Here is a 19734-nt window from a genome sequence, read left to right as displayed (position 1 = left end):
GCTGGACCATGAACTGCATCCTCTGGACAGTGGCAGGGAGGTTTCATAAGACACAATGCATTCAGGGCCAGCGGGAAGACAGAGCATGGAGGGGACAAGATGAGCTCAGGGCCACTCTAGGCCGTGGAAGGCCAAGGAAGGAAAGCAGGCTGCCTGCATGTCAGCCTTTCTCTGGTGTGGGTAGAGGCCCCAGGACACTCCTATTAAGAGTCCCTTGGGCTGGAGAGATGGCTCAGTGGTTAAGAGAACCGACTGCTCTTCCAGAGGTCCTGAGTTCAATTCCCTGCAACCACATGGTGGCTCACAACCACCGGTAATGACATCTGGTGTCCTCTTCTGGCTTGCAGGGACACATGCAGGCAGAATACTGTATACATAATAAATAAATAAATCTTAAAAAAAAAAAAAAAAAGAGTCCCTTAAAGGTGAGAATCGGGCCAGTGGGTGCCCTTCCTAAATATACTGGTGTAAGGACCATCACTAGGGGCTCTGCAGCACTGTGGCTGGGTATAGGGCACCTGCTTCCTGATGTGTGTAGGAACTCACATGTGCAAACCGGTTATGTTTCACAAGTGACCCTACCGACATTCCCAGACCCGTCATCAGCCTTGGAGTCATTTCCTCATAGCCATCCATCACTAGGCACTGCTGTCACACAGATTCAGGCCCCTCCAGGGCCAGGTCCTCGCTGATCAGACTCCCCATCCTACATCAGATATGGCTGTGGCTTTCAAGACTCACCCCGATCCCATTAGCTAGAACCGCAGGCACACCGAATGCTCACTCACTCCCGCCATCTTTAGAAGCCAGGCCCCGTGAACAGACTTGAACTCCCCACACATTTCCTTCTTCAGTTCTGCATGGCTCAGAGTCTCTGAGTGACGGAAGCAGGCTTTGCCCATCCCCACCAGAGGGGATGCTGGGGAGTGGCCCATCCCCAGCCTGGCAGACTGAAGGTTTTTTCCCTCACCCCCAGTGCCTTGTCCCCAGGAGCCTTGTCCATGACAACGGTCGGTCAGGTGGTGAGACCAGTGTTCCTTGAATTAAAACAGGCTGGGGATGGCCACAGACAGGCCCCCTGACTTAAGGGGACTAAGAAAAGAATGTTGAAACAGAGAGAGAATGTTGTGTTGCACAGGTTTCTTCTTTTTTTCCTTTTTTTTTCTTTTAAACCCAAAAGCTATCTTCTCCCTGACAGAAATCTTATTCTCTGAGAAGGGGCACAACGCCCTCTGGTGCCCCCTGCATTGAAGGTAGGCTAGGTGCAGGGTCTATGGGGCACACAGGGTAAGCACCCTGGCATCAGGGCAGGTGTGTGCGGTTCACCCAGCCTGAGGCTAAAATCATAACAGACCTGTTACCAGCAGGTGAGACTATGCCTGTCTTGGCTCCTGTTGCGTCCCTAGCACCCTGCCCCACAGCCGGCACAGACAATCACTGTTGTTTTGGACCCAGCTGAACAGGTCCTGGAAGCTAATGAGAACAAGTTTGCATGATGTCACCAGGAGAGGCGCATGGACGGGCAGCAGGAAAGATGGCCGGCCTGTCTAGGGAACTTGACGAAGAGCCCCCTACCTGACTGCAGCAGGGAGAGACCAAAACACCACTGTTGCTTTCCTTGGGGACAGAAGCATCTGCTTTCCTTTTCTGGGCAGGATTATCCCAGCATGCTCTGCTGTCCACCAGGGCTCAGTGCTGGCTTCTTGAGCCCCGTCAAGCAGCAGACCTAGGAGCTCTGCACACAGTAGCGTCCAGAGTCCCCGGGAGAGGCCGGGCAGACTGAGCGTGAGTTCCTAGCCACTCTCTCTTTGTACACTTGCACAACCCCAATGACTCAGCTCATTTGCTGTGTGCACAGGCCAGTTATGACTCTGGACTTCAGACAGCAAACTGAACTTCAGTGACCCACAGCCCAAGTGCAAAGATCGTTGCTGGACCTCCATCTAAAGGAAGAGAATCAAGGACACAGAGTGTTAGGACGGCCCATGCCAACTTGGGCCAGCCGGTCTCCCTTTTTGGGGGAATTTTGGTTATATGTGGGGAAACTGCAACCTGAGAAACAGTATATTGAAATTTCAGAAATAACTCATCATTTAAAACCGTGTGCCGCCCTGAGTGGCATGATAACAGCTCCCATTGTCCTAGTCCATCCTACCTGTTTCACAAGCCATGCCTTAGTCCACTGCATCAAAACTGTACATGCTAGGTGTCTGTTAGTAGTGATCAGCTATCACATCGACTATTACAGTATGGCAGAGCTGTGTTCTGATTTCATTTAATAACAGTTCCAAAGCTCAGGTCCAGTGATGCTGGTACCCCTGTGCAGAACACTGTTAACATTCAACTGGATTATTAGTTATTGTTGCTAATCTCTCACTGGGCCTAATTATGAACAGCTTTATCATGAGTGTGCATGCATGCATACACATAGTATATTCCAATACGTTCTTCAGTTTTAGGCTGCCATGGGGTGAAGTTTTTTGGAAAGTATTTTCTTCCAATAAGCCAAGTGAAGTTACAATGGAGAATGAAATAACAGCTCTAAAGTGATATTTAAATTGTTCTCTTACCCTCTAATTAAGATATGACAGTACTTTGCTCAAGGAAGGGACCTTGAGACTCACGATCTCAGACTACAAGGCAGGTTTGACTACAGTGTGTTAGTTCCACATCTACCAACCTCCACTCCTTATTTTACAGCAGGTGCTATCTAGATTAGCCCAGAGTAGCAGCTGGCATTGACCTTCTGTAGGTCAGGTCTCAAGGATGTGATAATAGACAGTACGTACAGATTCATGAAGAAGACACAAGTCACGGAACTGAATCTGGCCCAGGAAACAACAGCAAAAACTGGCAGGTGGGGTGGTGTCATGCTGCAATTCTGCACTGCAGAGAGAAGCGATGACCTCAGGATGGGAGAAAGGTTTGGCTAGTGTTTCATGCAACAGAAGATTAATATATAGAACACACGAAGAATAAAAAATAAAAAACCAAAAAAATCCAATTATCAATGGGCCAATGCTTTGAGACACATGTCAAAAGAGGAACAAATAGCCAATGAACAGAAGGGAAAATGCCCAATATACTTTGCTATTAAGGAATGCATTGCCATTCCAGTAAAAATGGCTGCTACCAAAATATCTAAAAGTAGCCAATCCAAGTGAGAATGTGGGGGGGAAGGAATCTTTATACACTGTTGGCAGGAATGTGAATTAATACAGCCACTATGGAAATCAGTTTGGAGGTTCCTTAAGAAACCAAAGTTAGAACCACCGTACGATCCACCCATAGCATTGGTTATAAACCTGAAGGAATGCAAGTCAAAGCATCACAGAGATACCCTACACATCTATGTCAATTGCTACATTATTCCAAGGCCAAGAGACGGGCAGAGAAACCCATAACAGATGAATGGATAAAGAAAATGAGGAGGGATGTATACACAAAGGGGTTTTTAACTAAGCTATAATGATGAATGACTTTGCAGGCAAATAGAGAGAGGTTGAGGTCATCATGTTAAGCCAAAAGTCAGACGCAGAAAGACACGTATTTTAATTGCTTTTCCGTTGATGCAATGAAACACCATGACCAAGCAACTTACAGATTTATTTGAGCTTACGGTTCCAGAGGGATAAGAGTTCATCATGGTGGGGGAGCATGGCTGCAAGTGGAAGGCTGTGGCAGGAGCAGGGTGCTGAGCCCCTCACCTCTTAACCACAAGTGTGAAGGAGAGAGCCCAATTAGAAGTCCGGTGAGGCCTTAAGCACTCAAAACATGCCCTCAGGAACATATTTCCTCCAGCAAAGCCTCAAGTCCTAACCCTCCCCAGACAGTGCGACCAACTGACAGCCCATTAAGTGTTCAAATGCTGGCCTCGAACTCACAGAAATCCGCCTGGCTCTGCCTCCCGAGTGCTGGGATTAAAGGCGTGCGCCACCACTGCCCGGCAGGAGTTCTAGTTTTAACTTGAGGAGCCTCTTACCCATTTCCTTAGCGGCTGCACCCCGGTTACATTCCCAGGAGCAGTGGATAGGCTGCTCCTCCTTATATCCTCACTGGCAGTGGCTGCTATATTTGGGACATTTCTTCTCCGTGTATTTTTCAGGTCATTTCCCTCTTTTGAGCTGTTCATTTCCCATCCATTGACTGGATGATTTTGGGGGTGTGTGTGTCATTTTTGGAGCTCAGTATAGATCCTCGATATTACTCGATTCCTAAATGGTCTTATAATCAAAAGGATAATAATCTGGAGCCAGATATTGGGGTAAATGCTGAATGATCAGAGGAAACAAGCCACAGCCACTTCTCAACTCCTCAGCTGAAAAGAGAAGATCTTATCTCCACAAATCTCCAGACTGAAAGCCTCTGAGCCCTCAGCCAAAAGGGCCTGTAGTTCCTGTCTCCTCCCACCTTATGTTCCTTTCTCTGCCCAGCCATCACTTCCTGTCTCAACCTTCCTAGTGCTGGGATTAAAGGTGTGTGACTGCCAAGTACTTAAATTAAAGGCGTGTACCACCACTGCCTGGCTGTTTCTCTTTTAAACTGGATTAATCTCTTGTAGTCCAGGGTGGCTTTGATCTCACAGAGATCCAAACAGATCTCTACCTCCTGAGTGCTAGGATTAAAGGTATGTGCACCATTGCCTGACTTCTGTGGCTAACTCTGTGGCTAGCTCTGTCCTCTGATCTCCAGGCAAGCGTTATTTGAGTACAAGGATATATCACCACACTCCCTGTTAGATGTGTAGCTCTGTGGGCTGTCCCCTCACTCAGTTGGTGGTTTCCTTTGCTGCACAGAGGTTTTTGATGTCATGTAATCGATTCGTGAATTCTTAAGATTTTTTCCTGGCCTGTTTAAGTCCTTGTCTGTGTCTACAGCGTGTCTTGAATTGTTTCCTTTTAGCAGTTTCAGAGACTTAGTTTTTTTTTTTTTTCCCTTCCCCAAGACAGGGTTTCTCAGTGTAATTTTGGTGCCTGTCCTGGATCTCGCTCTGTAGACCAGGCTGGCCTTGAACTCACAGAGATCCATCTGGCTCTGCCTCTGGAGTGCTGGGATCAAAGCTATGTACCAACACCGCCCAGTCAGAGACTCAGGTCTCACATGAAGGTCTTTGATGCACTTTGAATGGATTTTTGCGCAGGGTAGTGATGTGGTCTAGTTTTCTTCTGCACTTGAATATCCAGTTCATCACCGTTTGCTGAGGCTTTCTGTCAAGGTGTTTTTGACACCAGGGTAAACCATCAGGTGCTGTCACTGCATGGGTTTATGTCTGGGCCCTCCACTGTAGTCCGTCGGTCTGCATGTCTATGCTTGAGTTTTATCATGATGTTTTTGTCACGATAGCTCTTTAACATCATTTGAGGCCAGGTACTGTGGTATTTCCAGCGCTGCTTTTTCTGCTTGGGACTGCTTTGGCTATTTGGGGCTGTTTGTGTTTCCATATAAATTTTATGATTTTTGAAATGATTTTTTTTTTTATGATTTGTGAAATGTATTGTTGGAATTTTGATGGGTACAGAGTTAGGTCTATAGATCACTTTCAGTAACATGGACATTTTCACAATGTTAACTCCACCTATTCATAAGCAGTGGAGACCTTTCCATTTTTAGTGTCTTCTATTTCTTCATTACAGTGTCTTAAAGTTTCTATTGTAGAGGTCTTTCACCTCCTTTGCTACATTTATTCCTGTTTTATTTTTTATTAACTTTAAAATGTTATTCTTTTAGGTAGATGGTATTTGGCCTGCATGTATGTCTGTGCAGAACGTGCATGTCCGGGGCCCGCAGAGGCCAGAACAGGGCACTGGATCTCCTGGAACTGGAGTTGCAGATGGCTGAGTCACCGTGTGGACGTTGGGAATTTGAACCTCTGGAAGAACAGCCAGTGCTCTTAGCTGTTGAGCCATCTCTCCAGCCCTGATATTTTACTTTTAAAAGTTATTGTGAGTGGAGTCTGATTTCTTTCTCAACAAGTTTGTTACCAGCACATAGAAAAGCTTTACATGATGCTTTTGCATCTTATTCTCTTTGCTGAGAGTGTTTATCAGGTAAGAGTGTTTGGGAGCATCTTTAATTTTTTTTTTTATATGAGAGTTTTGCTCACATGTACGTCTGTGTACCACACGTGTGCCAGAAGAGGGAGTCAGATCCCCAGGAACTAGAGTTACAGATGGTTGTGAGTCCCCATGTAGGTGTTGGGGATAGAACCCAGGTCCTCTCAAAAAGCAGCCAGTGCTCTTAACTGCTGAGCCTTCTCTCCAGCTCCCTTTAGGGTCTTTTAAAGATAGGATCATGTATTCTAGAAATAAGTATAGATTGATCTTCTTTCAAATTTTATCTCCTTTTTTTTTTTTTTTAAAAGAAATAAACTTTTAAGCGCAGTGCACTCACACATCATTTTCAGTCTGTCCTGTGTGCCTTGTGTCCCCATGCATCCACACCCTGTTAGCTTCTTGCCCCTTACTCACCAGTCTCGGTATGGTTAACCAGATCAGTGGTCAGTGCTCGGGGACAGGTACCATTATTTCACTTAATGATGCCCCTGGTGGGCAAGGGGAATTATGTGGCATTCAGAATGCTAAAGAGGGACTTTGAAGCAATTCCCTCAAGTGAAACGTGAATGTTCTTGTCATATGAGTAAAGAAAAAGTTATCAAATGCTGAGACTCTTGAGGATCAAATCTTTGACCCATAAACGTATGAAGAAGGAAAAAGAAATTTCTGTCATAGTCACTTTGGCTCATAGTCACTGTGGCACCACACACCATGCCAGCTCCAGCCACAGTGTGCAGTAAGTGGTGGATTTACGGCTTCACGGGAGTTTCACGTGACTGTTGGGAATCTTGGGAGGCCTGCCCTGTGGATAAAGGGGAAGCCCTGTGGGGTGGATGCCCACTCCCTGGGCTGCAGTGCCCTCCTTGCTTGCCCTCTCTCAGACCCACTGCCTGGAGTGGGTTTTCAGTGCAGCCAAAACAGGAGGCTCTGTGGATGGGTGAGTTCCTCAGACAGCCACAAGGGGGCGGCAAACACACATGCCTCTGAACTCAGCAACCGCATGAGGCATCTGCTCCAAAGGGATAAGATGCCGGGACCCCTTTCCTTCCTGGGTCTCCTCTCTTCTAGCCTCCAGATGTTGCCTCAGCGAGACTCAGAGCCCCAGACAGCAGAGCAGTGATGGCTGCTGGCCTCATAGTTGAGGAGAGGAAAGCAGTCCTGTACTTTGCAGCGGATACCTCCTTGAGGTCGGGGACTCTTCTAAGAATAGTCTAGTCTGTCCTTGGACAAGTCCCTCATGAGAAGGTCCCCAGGGACCGTCATCACTCTAGGGCACCTAAGGTCCTGCCAACAGCAAGAGAACAGGCCAGATGGGTGCTGGAGATCCCTCGTTCCCAGCCTGTGACAGGAGGAGGCGTAGCTGACACACACCCATCTCCACAGACAGACTGCCTTCCCAAGTAAAGGTGGGAATCTCCCAGCAGACAGTACCAGGAAGGTGTGTGTCCTCTGAGGAGTCGGGGAACATCTCTGTTGCTATCCTGTAGCAGTCAGGCCTGATATGGACTCCATATGGGTTCCAGAGCTGCATTGCAGCCCCACTGAGGGACTCCCAGAGGGGAGGTGTGGGGGGACTGGGAAGGCTCCTGCTGTTGCTGATTTTAGCAGCCTCCTAGCAGCTGTAAACCCTGCCCCCCAATCCCTACCAATGTTCTGGGTTTCTGTATCACGTTACCTGGGCCTCAGGCTGGATCAGGACAGAGGTTCTGGGTCATTACGGAGAAACCACAGAGTGGGGTGCCCAGGTTGAGTGTTGGGGTGCCCTCAGTCTGAAGCTGCAACCCGCAGAAGGCCAGGCAGCCCCTTGTGTTTCCCCAGTTGGGGCTTGGAGCTGGGCAGCTGCTTTTGGCAAAGAGCATCCTCCCTGCTGTCCTCTGGGGAATGCCTGAGGTACAGGATCATGATGGGGAGGTTCTTCAGGGCAGAGAAGGAGGTCCTGCTCTGGCGACATAGATCCAAGCATGGGTGAGCCTTCCCTATACTTCAGCCAGAGGACCATGGGACCAACACAGCTTTGCAGCCCTCTCTGGGCTCATCTGGAGGCCTGGCTGGGCCTGGATACTCAGCTCTTCTCACAGACAACAGCCAGTCACTCAACTTCTGCTACCAGTGGCCTGTGTACTGTGAGTGGCTCAAGGGGAGAGCTACCAGTCTCCTGGAGACTGCCCAATGCAGCACAGCCTTGACCCCTGGTGGTATCTAACTGTCTCTCTGCCCTAGTCAGCAGGGCCAGGTTCAGAGGGCCCAGCAGGACCCTCCATGATGGGGGCAGCGGCACCTGGCAACTCTCTTTTGGAAGGAAAGCCCCACATGGGTGTCTAAGAAATACATGGCATGTGGTCCAGACACTCTTAGAAATAAAACCATTTATCATCAAAGCAATGTAGCTTAGTACAGGTGTGTAGTGGGGTGATCCACATGGGGGTGGTGAGAGGCGGCTCTGTGAGAGGTTAAGTCTGGGCCCCCAGTGTGGTCAGGGGACAAAAACAAACTTATTCTTTAGAAAGGGGGCGTCTCCCCTCCGTGTGACTTGGGAGGAACCAGGGCAGCTGCTAAAGCCGTGGTTGGTATCTAGTGGCATCACTGCAGCTCAACCAGGGACATGAACTTGCGGATGTCCTGGGCCAGAAGCTCGGGCTCTTCAAAGGCAGCAAAGTGGCCCCCGCGTTCCATGTAGGAGTAGGAGATGAGCTTGGGGTACTTGACTTTCACCCACTTTTCTGGAGCATGCAGTAGCTCGGAAGGGAAGGCGGAATAGCCGGTGGGCACGAAGACCTTCATCCTGTGAGGAAGAGGAGGGGGGGATGAGGCTGAGGCCCCAAGTTCTTCTGTTTCCAGAGGAGACTCCTAAGGCCTGGGGAGGACTCAGCGGGGTCATGTGGAGCCCTAGAGACAAGGGGTTACACTACCCTTTCACTATAGTCCCTACTTTTCACTCATGAAGGATCCTCTCTGTCAGGAGGACCATGTGACAGGTCCTGTGAGCCTCTAAATGCCCACTTTGCTAGTCCTGATGTCACCTGAAGGTCTCCATGTAGACCTTGCAGATCCCAATGCCTCTGTTCCCACAGACCAGGATCCCGAGATCATCTGATGTCTTTCTTAACTTGCCATCACACCTTCTTTGGATTAAAGGCCAAGTGGTCCCCAGCCCCAGAGGCCCCTCTCCCTGCTCAGCCGGGCTTACCCCTCATGCCTGTGGACCATGACGCCCTGGCCCAGGTTCTCCTTGTAGAAGCGCTGGGAGGAGACAATGGTTCCTGTTGTCCAGTAGATCATGATGTTGGTCAGCAGATCTTCCAGGGAGAACTTCCTGGGAAAGAGCACAGGATGTCCAGGCTTGGTGCAAGCCGTGGCTGTCAGGAACAAAGGGGGCTGCCCCTTCAGGCTGAGGACATCAGGTAAGGTCTAGCTCTCATGCTGGGAGCCCAGGGAGGGGTTGATGAGTTATAGTTGCCACTCAAGGGTGTGACCTTCCACAGCTCCAGCGATCCCTGGTAGCTGTCTGTCTTGTAGAAGGGTCTCTGTTTTGGCCCGCCACTGCAGCATGCTGACATCCCTTCTGTGATACTTGCTGGCCTCAGAGATTCAGCCCTGTGGTCTGATGAGTCTTAACTGTGACTAGCTATAGCCCCAAGTGACCTCTGCCGAACCCTGCTGACCGACCCCACTTGATCCCAGTTGCTGACTCCTCCCAAGGCCCTGGGATGTGTCCTGATGGGTCACAAGTCTATCACAGTCCCACCTCCCTGGTTGCCCTTTTTGAGAATATCTTAGTCTGGCAGACCAGTCTGGGCCTGGCATTTCCAGGTTTTTCTACCCTAGAGTTGTGATCCGCCAGTGTTGGTCCCTGAATCACCCACCGGCCTCCTTAGCCACATTGGCTTCTTCCTCCTCCTGGGCTAGCCACACTCTCTGGTCTCACGTTGCCCTTAGGCCCTTCTAGATGCCTTTCCCACACCTCCATCTCCACTCTGCTCTACCCTCAACTCCATCCTTTCTCTGTCTTGCTTCCTGAAACTGCTTATTGCTAAGGTCTGTAGGAGTGAGGCTCTTATTGGACTCTGTCCTTTTAGTCTGTCTGTCTGTCCCATCCCTCTGTCCTTCCTTTCCCTCCTCTGTAGCCAACAAGACTTCCCAGCATCCCTAGATGCCTCCACCCACATTTTCTGTGATATCTAACCAGATCACACAGGACTGTCTCTTCCTTATGGTATCTTACCCAGGCTCTACCTCTGTGGATCCAGGCTCTGCCTCTGTGGATCCAGGCTCTGCCTCTGTGGACCCAGGCTCTGCCTCTGTGGATCCAGGCTCTGCCTCTGTGGACTCAGGCTCTGCCTCTGTGGACCCAGGCTCTGCCTCTGTGGATCCAGGCTCTGAATGGACAGCCTCACTTGGGTGTCTCACAGTCTGCCCCTGAATGTGACCATGCCACAGATGAGCTTGGCATCTATGCTGAGCTCCTCTGACATAGTAGTGTGTCAGAAGGACACATGAGTACACTCTCACAACCCTGCCCCTTCCCTTTGGTTTTTCAGAGAGCTCACAGGCTGTGTGGGTCCCATGAGAGAGGGTTCAGCTAAAAGGGTGTCGGCTACTCTGGGGATTTCCTGGCACACATATTTTGTCTCACCACCAACTGGGAGGTTGAACAAGTCACTGGACCTTTCTTGCCTCTACCTCCCCATCCCCGACACAGGACTCCACTGGCCATGGACTAGGAGGTGCAGCAAACCGAGGATTGAAGAAGCTTGCTAGCTTTCCCCATGGAGTGCTTGGAGACATGGAATGGCAGGCCAAGAGAGTCAGAGAGCCTGGGGATCTGGTCGACAGCAGGGTGTTGGGGCCTCACCTCTCCAGGCCTCCATCCTCCAGTTCACGGTATTCTGACTTGGTCCAGGTGGAGAACTTCTCTAAGATGTAGGCAGCCAGTCCCACAGGCGAGTCGTTTAGAGCGCAACCTGGATAGGAAGAAGCAAGGGAGGTGTTGAAACCTGGCCCCAGAGAGTATGGCTTCAGGAAGGAGGTGTGTGGGTCCCACAGAGCAGCACCCACTTCTGGAGTCCTGGCCTGAGCAGCCTCATAGAGCAAGTAGAGATCAATATTCCCATCATATTATGGGACTCACAGACTATATGGGCTGTATCTTGGTCAAAAATAAGACAATTGGTTACAAATAAATATTGATGTACCCATGAGCTAAAATACTGTCCCAGTCACTGAAATAGCAGGGGTCAGGGGAGATCAGTGGAGCAGCACATGCTTAGCAGCCATGAGGCTCCAGGTACCTTGCCTAGCCTTAAATACCACAGCTGGGATAACATCATAGAACACATGCATCTCAGCATTAAGTACCACAGCTGGGATAACATCATAGAACACATGCATCTCAGCATTAAATACCACAGCTGGGATAACATCATAGAACACATGCATCTCAGCATTAAATACCACAGCTGGGATAACATCATAGAACACATGCATCTCAGCATTAAGTACCACAGCTGGGATAACATCATAGAACACATGCATCACAGCATTATATACCACAGCTGGGATAACATCATAGAACACATGCATCTCAGCATTAAGTACCACAGCTGGGATAACATCATAGAACACATGCATCACAGCATTATATACCACAGCTGGGATAACATCATAGAACACATGCATCTCAGCATTAAGTACCACAGCTGGGATAACATCATAGAACACATGCATCTCAGCATTAAATACCACAGCTGGGATAACATCATAGAACACATGCATCGCAGCATTAAGTACCACAGCTGGGATAACCGTATAGAACACATGCATCTCAGCATTAAGTACCACAGCTGGGATAACATCATAGAACACATGCATCTCAGCATTAAGTACCACAGCTGGGATAACATCATAGAACACATGCATGCATCGCAGCATTAAATACCACAGCTGGGATAACAGTATAGAACACATGCATCTCAGCATTAAGTACCACAGTTGGGATAACCGTATAAAGCCTCACAAAAGTCATGTTGAGAGAAGGAGCAAGGGTGAGTACAGGCAACAACACCCTAGGATACTTAGAGGAGAGGGGGACACATTCAGGCCCTGAAAGAGGCCGTCACCTGTGTCTGGACACATGGGGATCTGCATTTACAGCATGCATAAGGGACAATGTTGGCAAGCTCTTCTGGAGATACCAGTGCTGCTGGAAGGCACAAGAGCCGGAGACTGACTTCTCTGGTTGTTTGTTTGTTTGTTTGTTTGCAGTTTTTGCATTTCTAGTCAAACATCTGCTTCACAATTGGGAAGAAAGCCTGACTTTATAAAGTGCTGTTATGGTTAGGAGCTGTCCTTGGTGCGGGTATGGGACTGCCATAGGAACTATGGGAAGCTCTCAGATGAGCAAGATGATTCCCAGGGGTCCTCTGAGTGGACCTGGGGACATTCAGAGGACACCTGACAGTCTCGGATCGTCTAAGGTAGTGCTCCTCAACCTGTGGAATGGGACTCTCTTGGGGTTGAGTGACTCTTTCTCAGGGTCACATAGCAGATATTCTGCAGAGCAGGTATTTACATCAGGATTCACAATGGCAGCAAGATTACAGTTATGATGTAGCAAAGAAAATACTTTTATGGTTGGAGGTCACCACAACAGGAGGAACTGCCTTAAGAGGTCACAGTGTTAGGAGGGTTGAGAACCACTGTGTTAGGGGTCCTACCTTCCCCTGTCTTTTAGCTACTTTACAGCTCTGTAAATGATAGAAAACCAGGAAAACATAAATGATCCTGGTCTATCAAGAAGAAAGACATTTTTTCCCAGTGGTAATTTTTCTTTTATGCTGGGGGATTGGACCCAGGGACTTAACAGTCAAGGCCAACACTCTCCCACTGAGCTACCTCACCCACATGGCTACTTGTTTACTATGAGATCGGGTCTCAGAGTAAGCCACCCAGGCAGGCCTGGACTTTTGGATTGTCTAGCTGCAGCCTCCAGAGCAGCTGGTTTTATAGGCCTGCATGCGCCACCAGGCCTGGCTACTTGTAGATGTTAATGAGTTCTGTATCCACTAGAAAACAAATTTGTATTCTAAATACCTTTGAACAAACTATTGTTTGTTTGATCATCTTATCGATTTCCTTATGAATTAAAAGTTTTGGTTTCTTTTTTTTTCTTTTCACCTTCTCCTCCTCTTCTCCCTTTTCTTTTTCTGAGACAAAAGTCTTGCTTGGAACACACTGTGTAGACTAGGCTGGCCTAAAACTTGTGGGGTTCTCCTAGCCTCTGCCTCTCACATTCGGGATTGTGGCTGTGCTGAGCGGCAGATCCCTTATCTAGCATGTGAGATGCCCTGGGTTCAGTTCTCAGCATGGAAAACAGAGTCCTGTGTTCCTTGTTGGGGCTTTCTTTCTATGAGCTGTGCTCTCAGGGCCAGTCAGATTCCCCCTGTCCCCCTGCCCTGGTGTGCTTACCCACGGTGTCTGGCTTGGTGGCCTGGATGTGTAGGTAGCCACTCTCCCTCATGATGCTGTAGAAAACCTTCTCCTTGAAGGGGTACAACAGCTCGATATCCCTCTCAGTGTAGCCAAGAAATCTTCCGAAACGCCGGCCCAGGAGAGGGGTCAGGGTGTAAAGACTTCTTGAGATGAAAGCCATGTTCAAGTGCAGGCCTTTCACGTGGCTGTGGGCGGAGAGTTGGGCACAGGTAAGTCTGGCTCCTATGAAGGACAGGTGTGAGAGGAGATGGGGGAGGAAGGGACAGGCCTGGAGAGCCAGCCTCCTTTGGTACCTGTCCCTTGAGGGTATCCACTGAGTTGGAGGTCAGTGGTTGAGGAGGAGGAAATTTTGCTAGAGTATTCTGGTCAGGGCTGTTGTAGATCTTGTCCCACAGGGTCTAACACAGACCTCATCCTCTGCTTCAGACAGCTGCCCCAGTTACCCCAAGGAGAGGATGGGGCCAACACACCCTCTTCCACCTAATGAGGGAAGATCTGTTTCCTCTGCTCCAGGCCCACACACATCTGGGCCTGTGGGGGCCTGGCTAAGGGGATCTCCAATGTCTTGGACATTGCTGAAGAGAGCCTGGCGTGAACAGCCCCATGTCCTGTGTAGATGCTGTACACACACAGATGCCCGTGAGGCTGTGCCATGCCTGTATGACTTCATTGACTCACTTGGGAACCATCTGGGCCATGTTGGTGCAGATGAGGGACCCCCAGTCCCCGCCTTGAATGTAGAATTTCTGGAAGCCCAGCCTCGACATCAGCTTGTAGAAGATCCTGGCAGTGGCCACCGAATTGAGCCCTGAGTGTGAAGGGGACAGACAGGGTGTTCTGCACAGTCCAGAGAATGGTCTACGGTGGCTGTACTTTGAATGAAGGAATTTAGGTACAGCAGCAAGAGCAGCAGCAGATAAAATAGCAAAACAACATCAAATCAGACATTTACAACAGGCTGGAGAGACGAGAGGAGGCACCTGCCTGAGACAGCAAGCAATAAAGGGACCCTCCAAACATCCTGCAGAAATCAAAGAGGGAAACTGAGGCAGTCAACTAGCATTCCCAGTGGAGGGCTTTCTCTCCATGGACGAGCTTCCCACTGCAGGCTTTTTTGTGCCGTGGAATAAGCACACCCGTGCCTGCTGGAAATAACTGCCTTCTTGCTGTCCTCAAGGACGCAACGTTTGTAATATTCTTAGCTATTTGCTATGGCTCCCTCTTCCCGTTAGAGAGGCAGGGGACAGCCTGACTCAGGACTGTGTGTCCTGAAGGACACTTGGAGATAAACACATTTGAGTCTGAAAGAGTCTTGGTTCCCAGAGGCAGCTTCACTGTGAGCTCACACAGCACAGGACAACTCACCAGTACAATGAGTCTTACACAGGGGAGACACGGGTAGTGCTCAGGTGCCTGTGAAATTCCCCAGACCTTTCTGTCCCCAGCTGAGGAGAAAGTAGCTCACAGGAGACCGGAAGGAAGGAGCCTTGGTGCCCTGAGGACGACCCAGACCACAGGGCAGTGTGCCTGGTCCTGCCACCCTTGGGGCACTGCAGCCACTGAAAGGTTTCTGAGCCGCACAGTGGCACAGGGCTCAGGGTGGTGCTGCCCCTTGCAAGTGCTGGTGAGAACAGAGCACGGTCTGGGACGTGCCACCCTCTGGCACCCTGTACCTTTCTTGCTGGATGCCTCTGAGAAGCCATAGCCAGGAATGGAGGGACAGATGACTTCAAACACGTGCTCGTCACTCAGGCCATGGGTCTTGGGCTCAGTCAGCAGCGGGATGATCTTGTAAAACTCATAGAAGGAGCCGGGCCAGCCATGCACCATCAGCAAGGGCTTTGGGGTGCGGCCTGAGGGCAGCTGGGGAGGCTTCACATGGATGAAGTGGATGTCCAGCCCTGAGGACAGAGCAGTCGGGGTGAGGGAAGGGGGTCCTGCTGTAGTGGAGGCTGAGGTCCTGGGGAATCTGGTTTCCCTGTGTGCCATTCCTGGGAGAGAATAAGTGCTGTGCCCTTGGTGTCCCCAAGGTACCCATGATAGCAGTAACAAGTCTCACTGTTGGGTGCTCACAGTGTGCTCTGGCTATGTGCAGGTGTTCACTGACCTCCCAGTCACACTAGCGTGTTCTGTCTGGAGGGCAGAGATGGGCTGGGGACATTGCCTGGTTTACAGCAGGGCTCCATAAACACTTGTTCACTGAGAACACATCAGGGCTGGGAGAGGCCCATATATCCAGCAACCCGGGGTAGTCTTCAGCAGAGCAGTGCAGTCTGGTCGCGTGAAGGGACTATCATCCATGTGCTCATTAACAGACAGAAGAGCTCACTGCCATGAAATTAAATGACCATGTCATGGCCATGGTATAGTCCAGTTTTGCAAACAGTTTTATGCATAGTGTATTCACTTACATGGGGTTACATTCTTTTAAAAATTGAAGTATTTTTATTACTCTTCAACAATTTCATATATATGCATATCTATAAATAAATAATTCTTGATTGATCCCTCTTCCTAGGACCCCTCTCTCATCATCGTGTCTTTTTCCCCGAACTCACTGAGTCCAGTTAGTGCTGTCTGTGTGTGCATGGACAGCCTACCATCAGCTGCAACCCCACAGAAAAATGGCTTCCCACCCCTAGCAGCCACCAACAGCCAATAGCTTCTCATCTAGAGGAATGCCTTGTTGGGATTATTGACCAGCTTGACCACATTCATGAATGCAACAGCCATCCTGTAGCTTATATTCTGATGAACCTGCCAGAAGTTGAAAGTTTTGGAAGTAAAAAATGCATTAGTCAGTGCAGATCACTTGCCTAATATACATGAGGCCATGTGTTCAGTGCACACACACACACACACACACACACACACACACACACACACACACATACACACTTTAATATACCTAACTTGAAAGCTTAGCCTCCTCAGTTTCCTGCAGAATAGCTTGTTTCCTCTGTGGTAATGGGGCTGTGTGAGAGTTGTGCCTTCCAGACAGACTGCCACCAGCCCAGAAAATTTCTGTGGTTTCTACAGAATGCATGTTGACTTCACATTATAGTAAAGGAGAAAAACCATGGACTTCACCATCAGGGGCCAAAGACTTTATGTAACTCTGTATGCAGAGATTTGAAGTTCTCAGGGATAAGTTCCAAAATTGTACAAAGTAATCCTCCAGGAGTGATACAACTGAGTACTTTAATTTTGTTCTTTTCATATATGTATCTAATTTTTCTACTATGAACTGATATAAAATGTGTAAGTTTTCTACATGTATTGGCTAAAACATTTCTTATTTTCAAATTATAAAACTAAACAGTTTTAGATTTATTTTATGGTATGCCTATGAGTGTCTTGATTGAATGTATGTCTGTATACCAAATAAATGCCTGGTGCTTGCAGAGGTCAAAAGAAGGTACTTGATCTCCTGGGTCTGGGGTTACAGATGGTTGTGAGCTGCTGTAGGACAATGCCTTTATACAATGTGAATATATATTACTCTCATTGGTTAATAAAAAGCTGACAAGTTGGTAGCTGGGCAGGAAGTTAGGTGGGAAAGCCAACCTGAGAATAATGGGAAGAAGGAGGGCAGAGTCAGGAGAGATGCCAGCCAGCCACCTAGGAAGCAAGATGTGCTAGAGGACAGGTAAAGCCATGAGCCATGTGGCAATACATAGATTAATAGAAATTGGTTAATTTAAATGGAAGAGTTAGCTAGTAACAAGCCCGAGCTATTGGCTGATCATTTATAATTCATATTCAGCCTCTGTGTGGTAGTTTGGAAGTGGCTTCTAGGATGGGAAAACTCCATTTGCAGTGAGCCATCATGTGGGTACTGGGAACCCTGGGTCCCTGCAAGAACAAGAAGTGCTCTTAACTGCTGAGCCTGTCTCTCCAGTCCCAACACTAAACCTTTTAAGTCCTCAAAATTATTCATTAAAAATTTCATCCATTCACTCTGTAGTGCTGGGACTTTGTCCTAGGCCCTGCATGTTCTAGGCAAATGGCCCACCATTGAGCCAGACCCCTCACCTGCAGCACTGGTCACTATTGCTGTGAAAAGCAGAGCGGTCCCTGGAACTACACATCTGCCATTACCACAGCATCCTACACAGTTTTAGCATCTCCCCAGTCCAGTTAGCCTGTTTCTGTCCATTTCTGTTTCAGGTACCTCACATAGGTGGAATCCTGAAGAATCTGTCCCTTTGCCCCCTAGGACAATATAAAAAAGTTTGGTCCATGGTGTCACACTGAAGAGTTTTTTCCTTATCACTGTCCCAGGTTGACCCTCAACTTTCCATCCCTCTGCCTCTGCCTTCCAAGTGCTAGGATAATAGATGACCACACTGCTTCATTTTCTCACTCCTGAAAGCTGTATGACATTGGCACATACATCCGGTGTTGTGCCATCCATGGTTTCTCGGCTTTAATCTGACCTCCTTCTCAGGCTCCTTCCCAGGGCCCGACTTGTGTTCTCAGGCTTCCTTTAGCATAGTTCACATTTCAAGAAACACTTCAGGGCCTTGCGCTTGCTAGGCAATCACTCTACCACTGAGCTAAATCCCCAACCCCTCAAGAAACACTTCTAGAACATGTCTTCCTTTTAACAACACTAAACAGCCATGCCTGTTCTATCTGGGAACCTTGTTTTTCCCACTTAACAATATCTCCCCGGGTCCTTCTCTGTTGTTTAACTTACTGCCATCTTCAAGTTTATTTTAGTGGGTATTTTTATGATTTTTGGACTAAGCTGCATGGTATGAGGCTATTTTTAATTCAAATTTTAGTATCACATCATCTGATTTTAAAATTAGAAAAAAGAAATACACACCCACAGAGCTCTCCCCATGTAAGGACAGCAGAATTTGGATCTGGGATGGAAACACACTGACAGGAATCCTTGCCTTTATCTGTGTTCCCTTGTAACAGCTATACTATAAAAATGTAAAGTTATCATCATCATCATTGTTGATTCTTATTAGTACTAGATATAGAGCCCAGTGTCTTGCACACGCTACCTAACTGGGCCACATTCTAGCCTGAGGACATTGTTAAAATCCTGTAGTGCCGAGGTGACCTCATGGATCCATTTCCTTTCTGGAAGGAAAGCCTTTGGTTGGGTCTCCTGTGGGACAACAGTCCACAAATCCATAGTGAGTACAGGAAGGCAATACTGGGTCTGAAGAGAAGTGGGGGAGTCATGAGGTTGGGGGTGTCACTGGCAGAGAGCCTGTGTTCCCTGGACAGTGACTGGGGGGCAGATGAAGGGTAGAAGTCAGATGGGGGCCTGGGAGGCCGCTTGGGCTTGCACCACCACCTCCCGACCTCAGGGGCAACTGTCTCCTCCCTGAATAGTGCAGTGAATTTACCCATCAGCCTCCGAAGCCCTCAGACTCTTTGAAGCGGCAGTGGCCATTGTATCAGGAGGCCTGGGGCAGAGGTGGGTCTGATGGCTCATTGGAGAAAGCAGAAATTTGGTAGAACAGGGGCTCCACAGAGGGAGAGTGAGGACCTGGACACACCACTGGGGAAGGAGTTTGAGACTGAAGCACAGACACTGGGGACACAGAGGGCCCCAAATAGCACAGCACAAGGCAGGGGGATGGCAGGAGACAGGGTGAGCTACCCTAGACTGTGGGGTCTAGGAAAGGAATGGAAGGGAAGACTTGCTGTGTATGAGGGCTGAAGCTGGTACATGGCCCCCGTAGGGCAGGACAGAGAACCATGATTCTAAGTTCAAGAGACAGAACCCATCCTGCCAGGACCAGGCCTGGGAAAAGTACACAGAACTGCTCAGAGGTGAACTCCAGGCTGGAACTGCCTTATTAGAGCACTTGTTTGTTTTGTTTTGTTTTTCCAGACAGGGTTTCTCTCTGTAGTTTTGTGCCTTTCCTGGAACTCACTCTGTAGACCAGGCTGTCCTCGAACTCACAGAAATCTGCCTGCGTCTGTCTCCTGAGTGCTGAGATTAAAAGCATGCGCCACTGCCACCAGGCATCTTGGAGCACTTGTACACGGAGGAAGCTTTGTGTTGTAACACAGTGACTGGGGTGTCCAGAGGTCACTGGGGTAAAGTTGTGTTTCTAAGTTCGTCACCCAGAAAGTAAACAGCCCTTGGCACCTCCTGCCCCTGGACTCTGTCTTATTCTTTATCCTTGGCCCACCTGTCCCTCACAGTTGGCTAGCTCCT

At 48.8% G+C, this 19734-nt stretch overlaps 1 protein-coding gene across 1 annotated transcript in view; it reads right to left on the bottom strand.

The window, feature by feature from the left end:
- Positions 1 to 8404: 8404 nt before the first annotated feature.
- The window catches only part of LOC118593494 (epoxide hydrolase 1), a 32233-nt gene continuing 20903 nt past the window's right edge, over positions 8405 to 19734 (bottom strand). The window contains exons 4-9 of the mRNA XM_036203002.1: positions 15215 to 15442; positions 14220 to 14349; positions 13518 to 13726; positions 10906 to 11014; positions 9241 to 9366; positions 8405 to 8835 (exon numbers count right to left, since the gene is read on the bottom strand). Of these exons, the coding sequence (XP_036058895.1) occupies positions 8634 to 8835; positions 9241 to 9366; positions 10906 to 11014; positions 13518 to 13726; positions 14220 to 14349; positions 15215 to 15442 (1004 nt within the window). The 3' untranslated portion in view covers positions 8405 to 8633. The remainder of the gene's footprint in view (positions 8836 to 9240; positions 9367 to 10905; positions 11015 to 13517; positions 13727 to 14219; positions 14350 to 15214; positions 15443 to 19734) is intronic.

This window comes from Onychomys torridus, chromosome 11, assembly GCF_903995425.1.
Source record: "Onychomys torridus chromosome 11, mOncTor1.1, whole genome shotgun sequence".
NCBI classification, from domain to species: Eukaryota; Metazoa; Chordata; class Mammalia; order Rodentia; family Cricetidae; genus Onychomys; species Onychomys torridus.
Note: the sequence above shows the minus strand (reverse complement) of the source record. Positions and strands in the feature narration are given on the sequence as shown.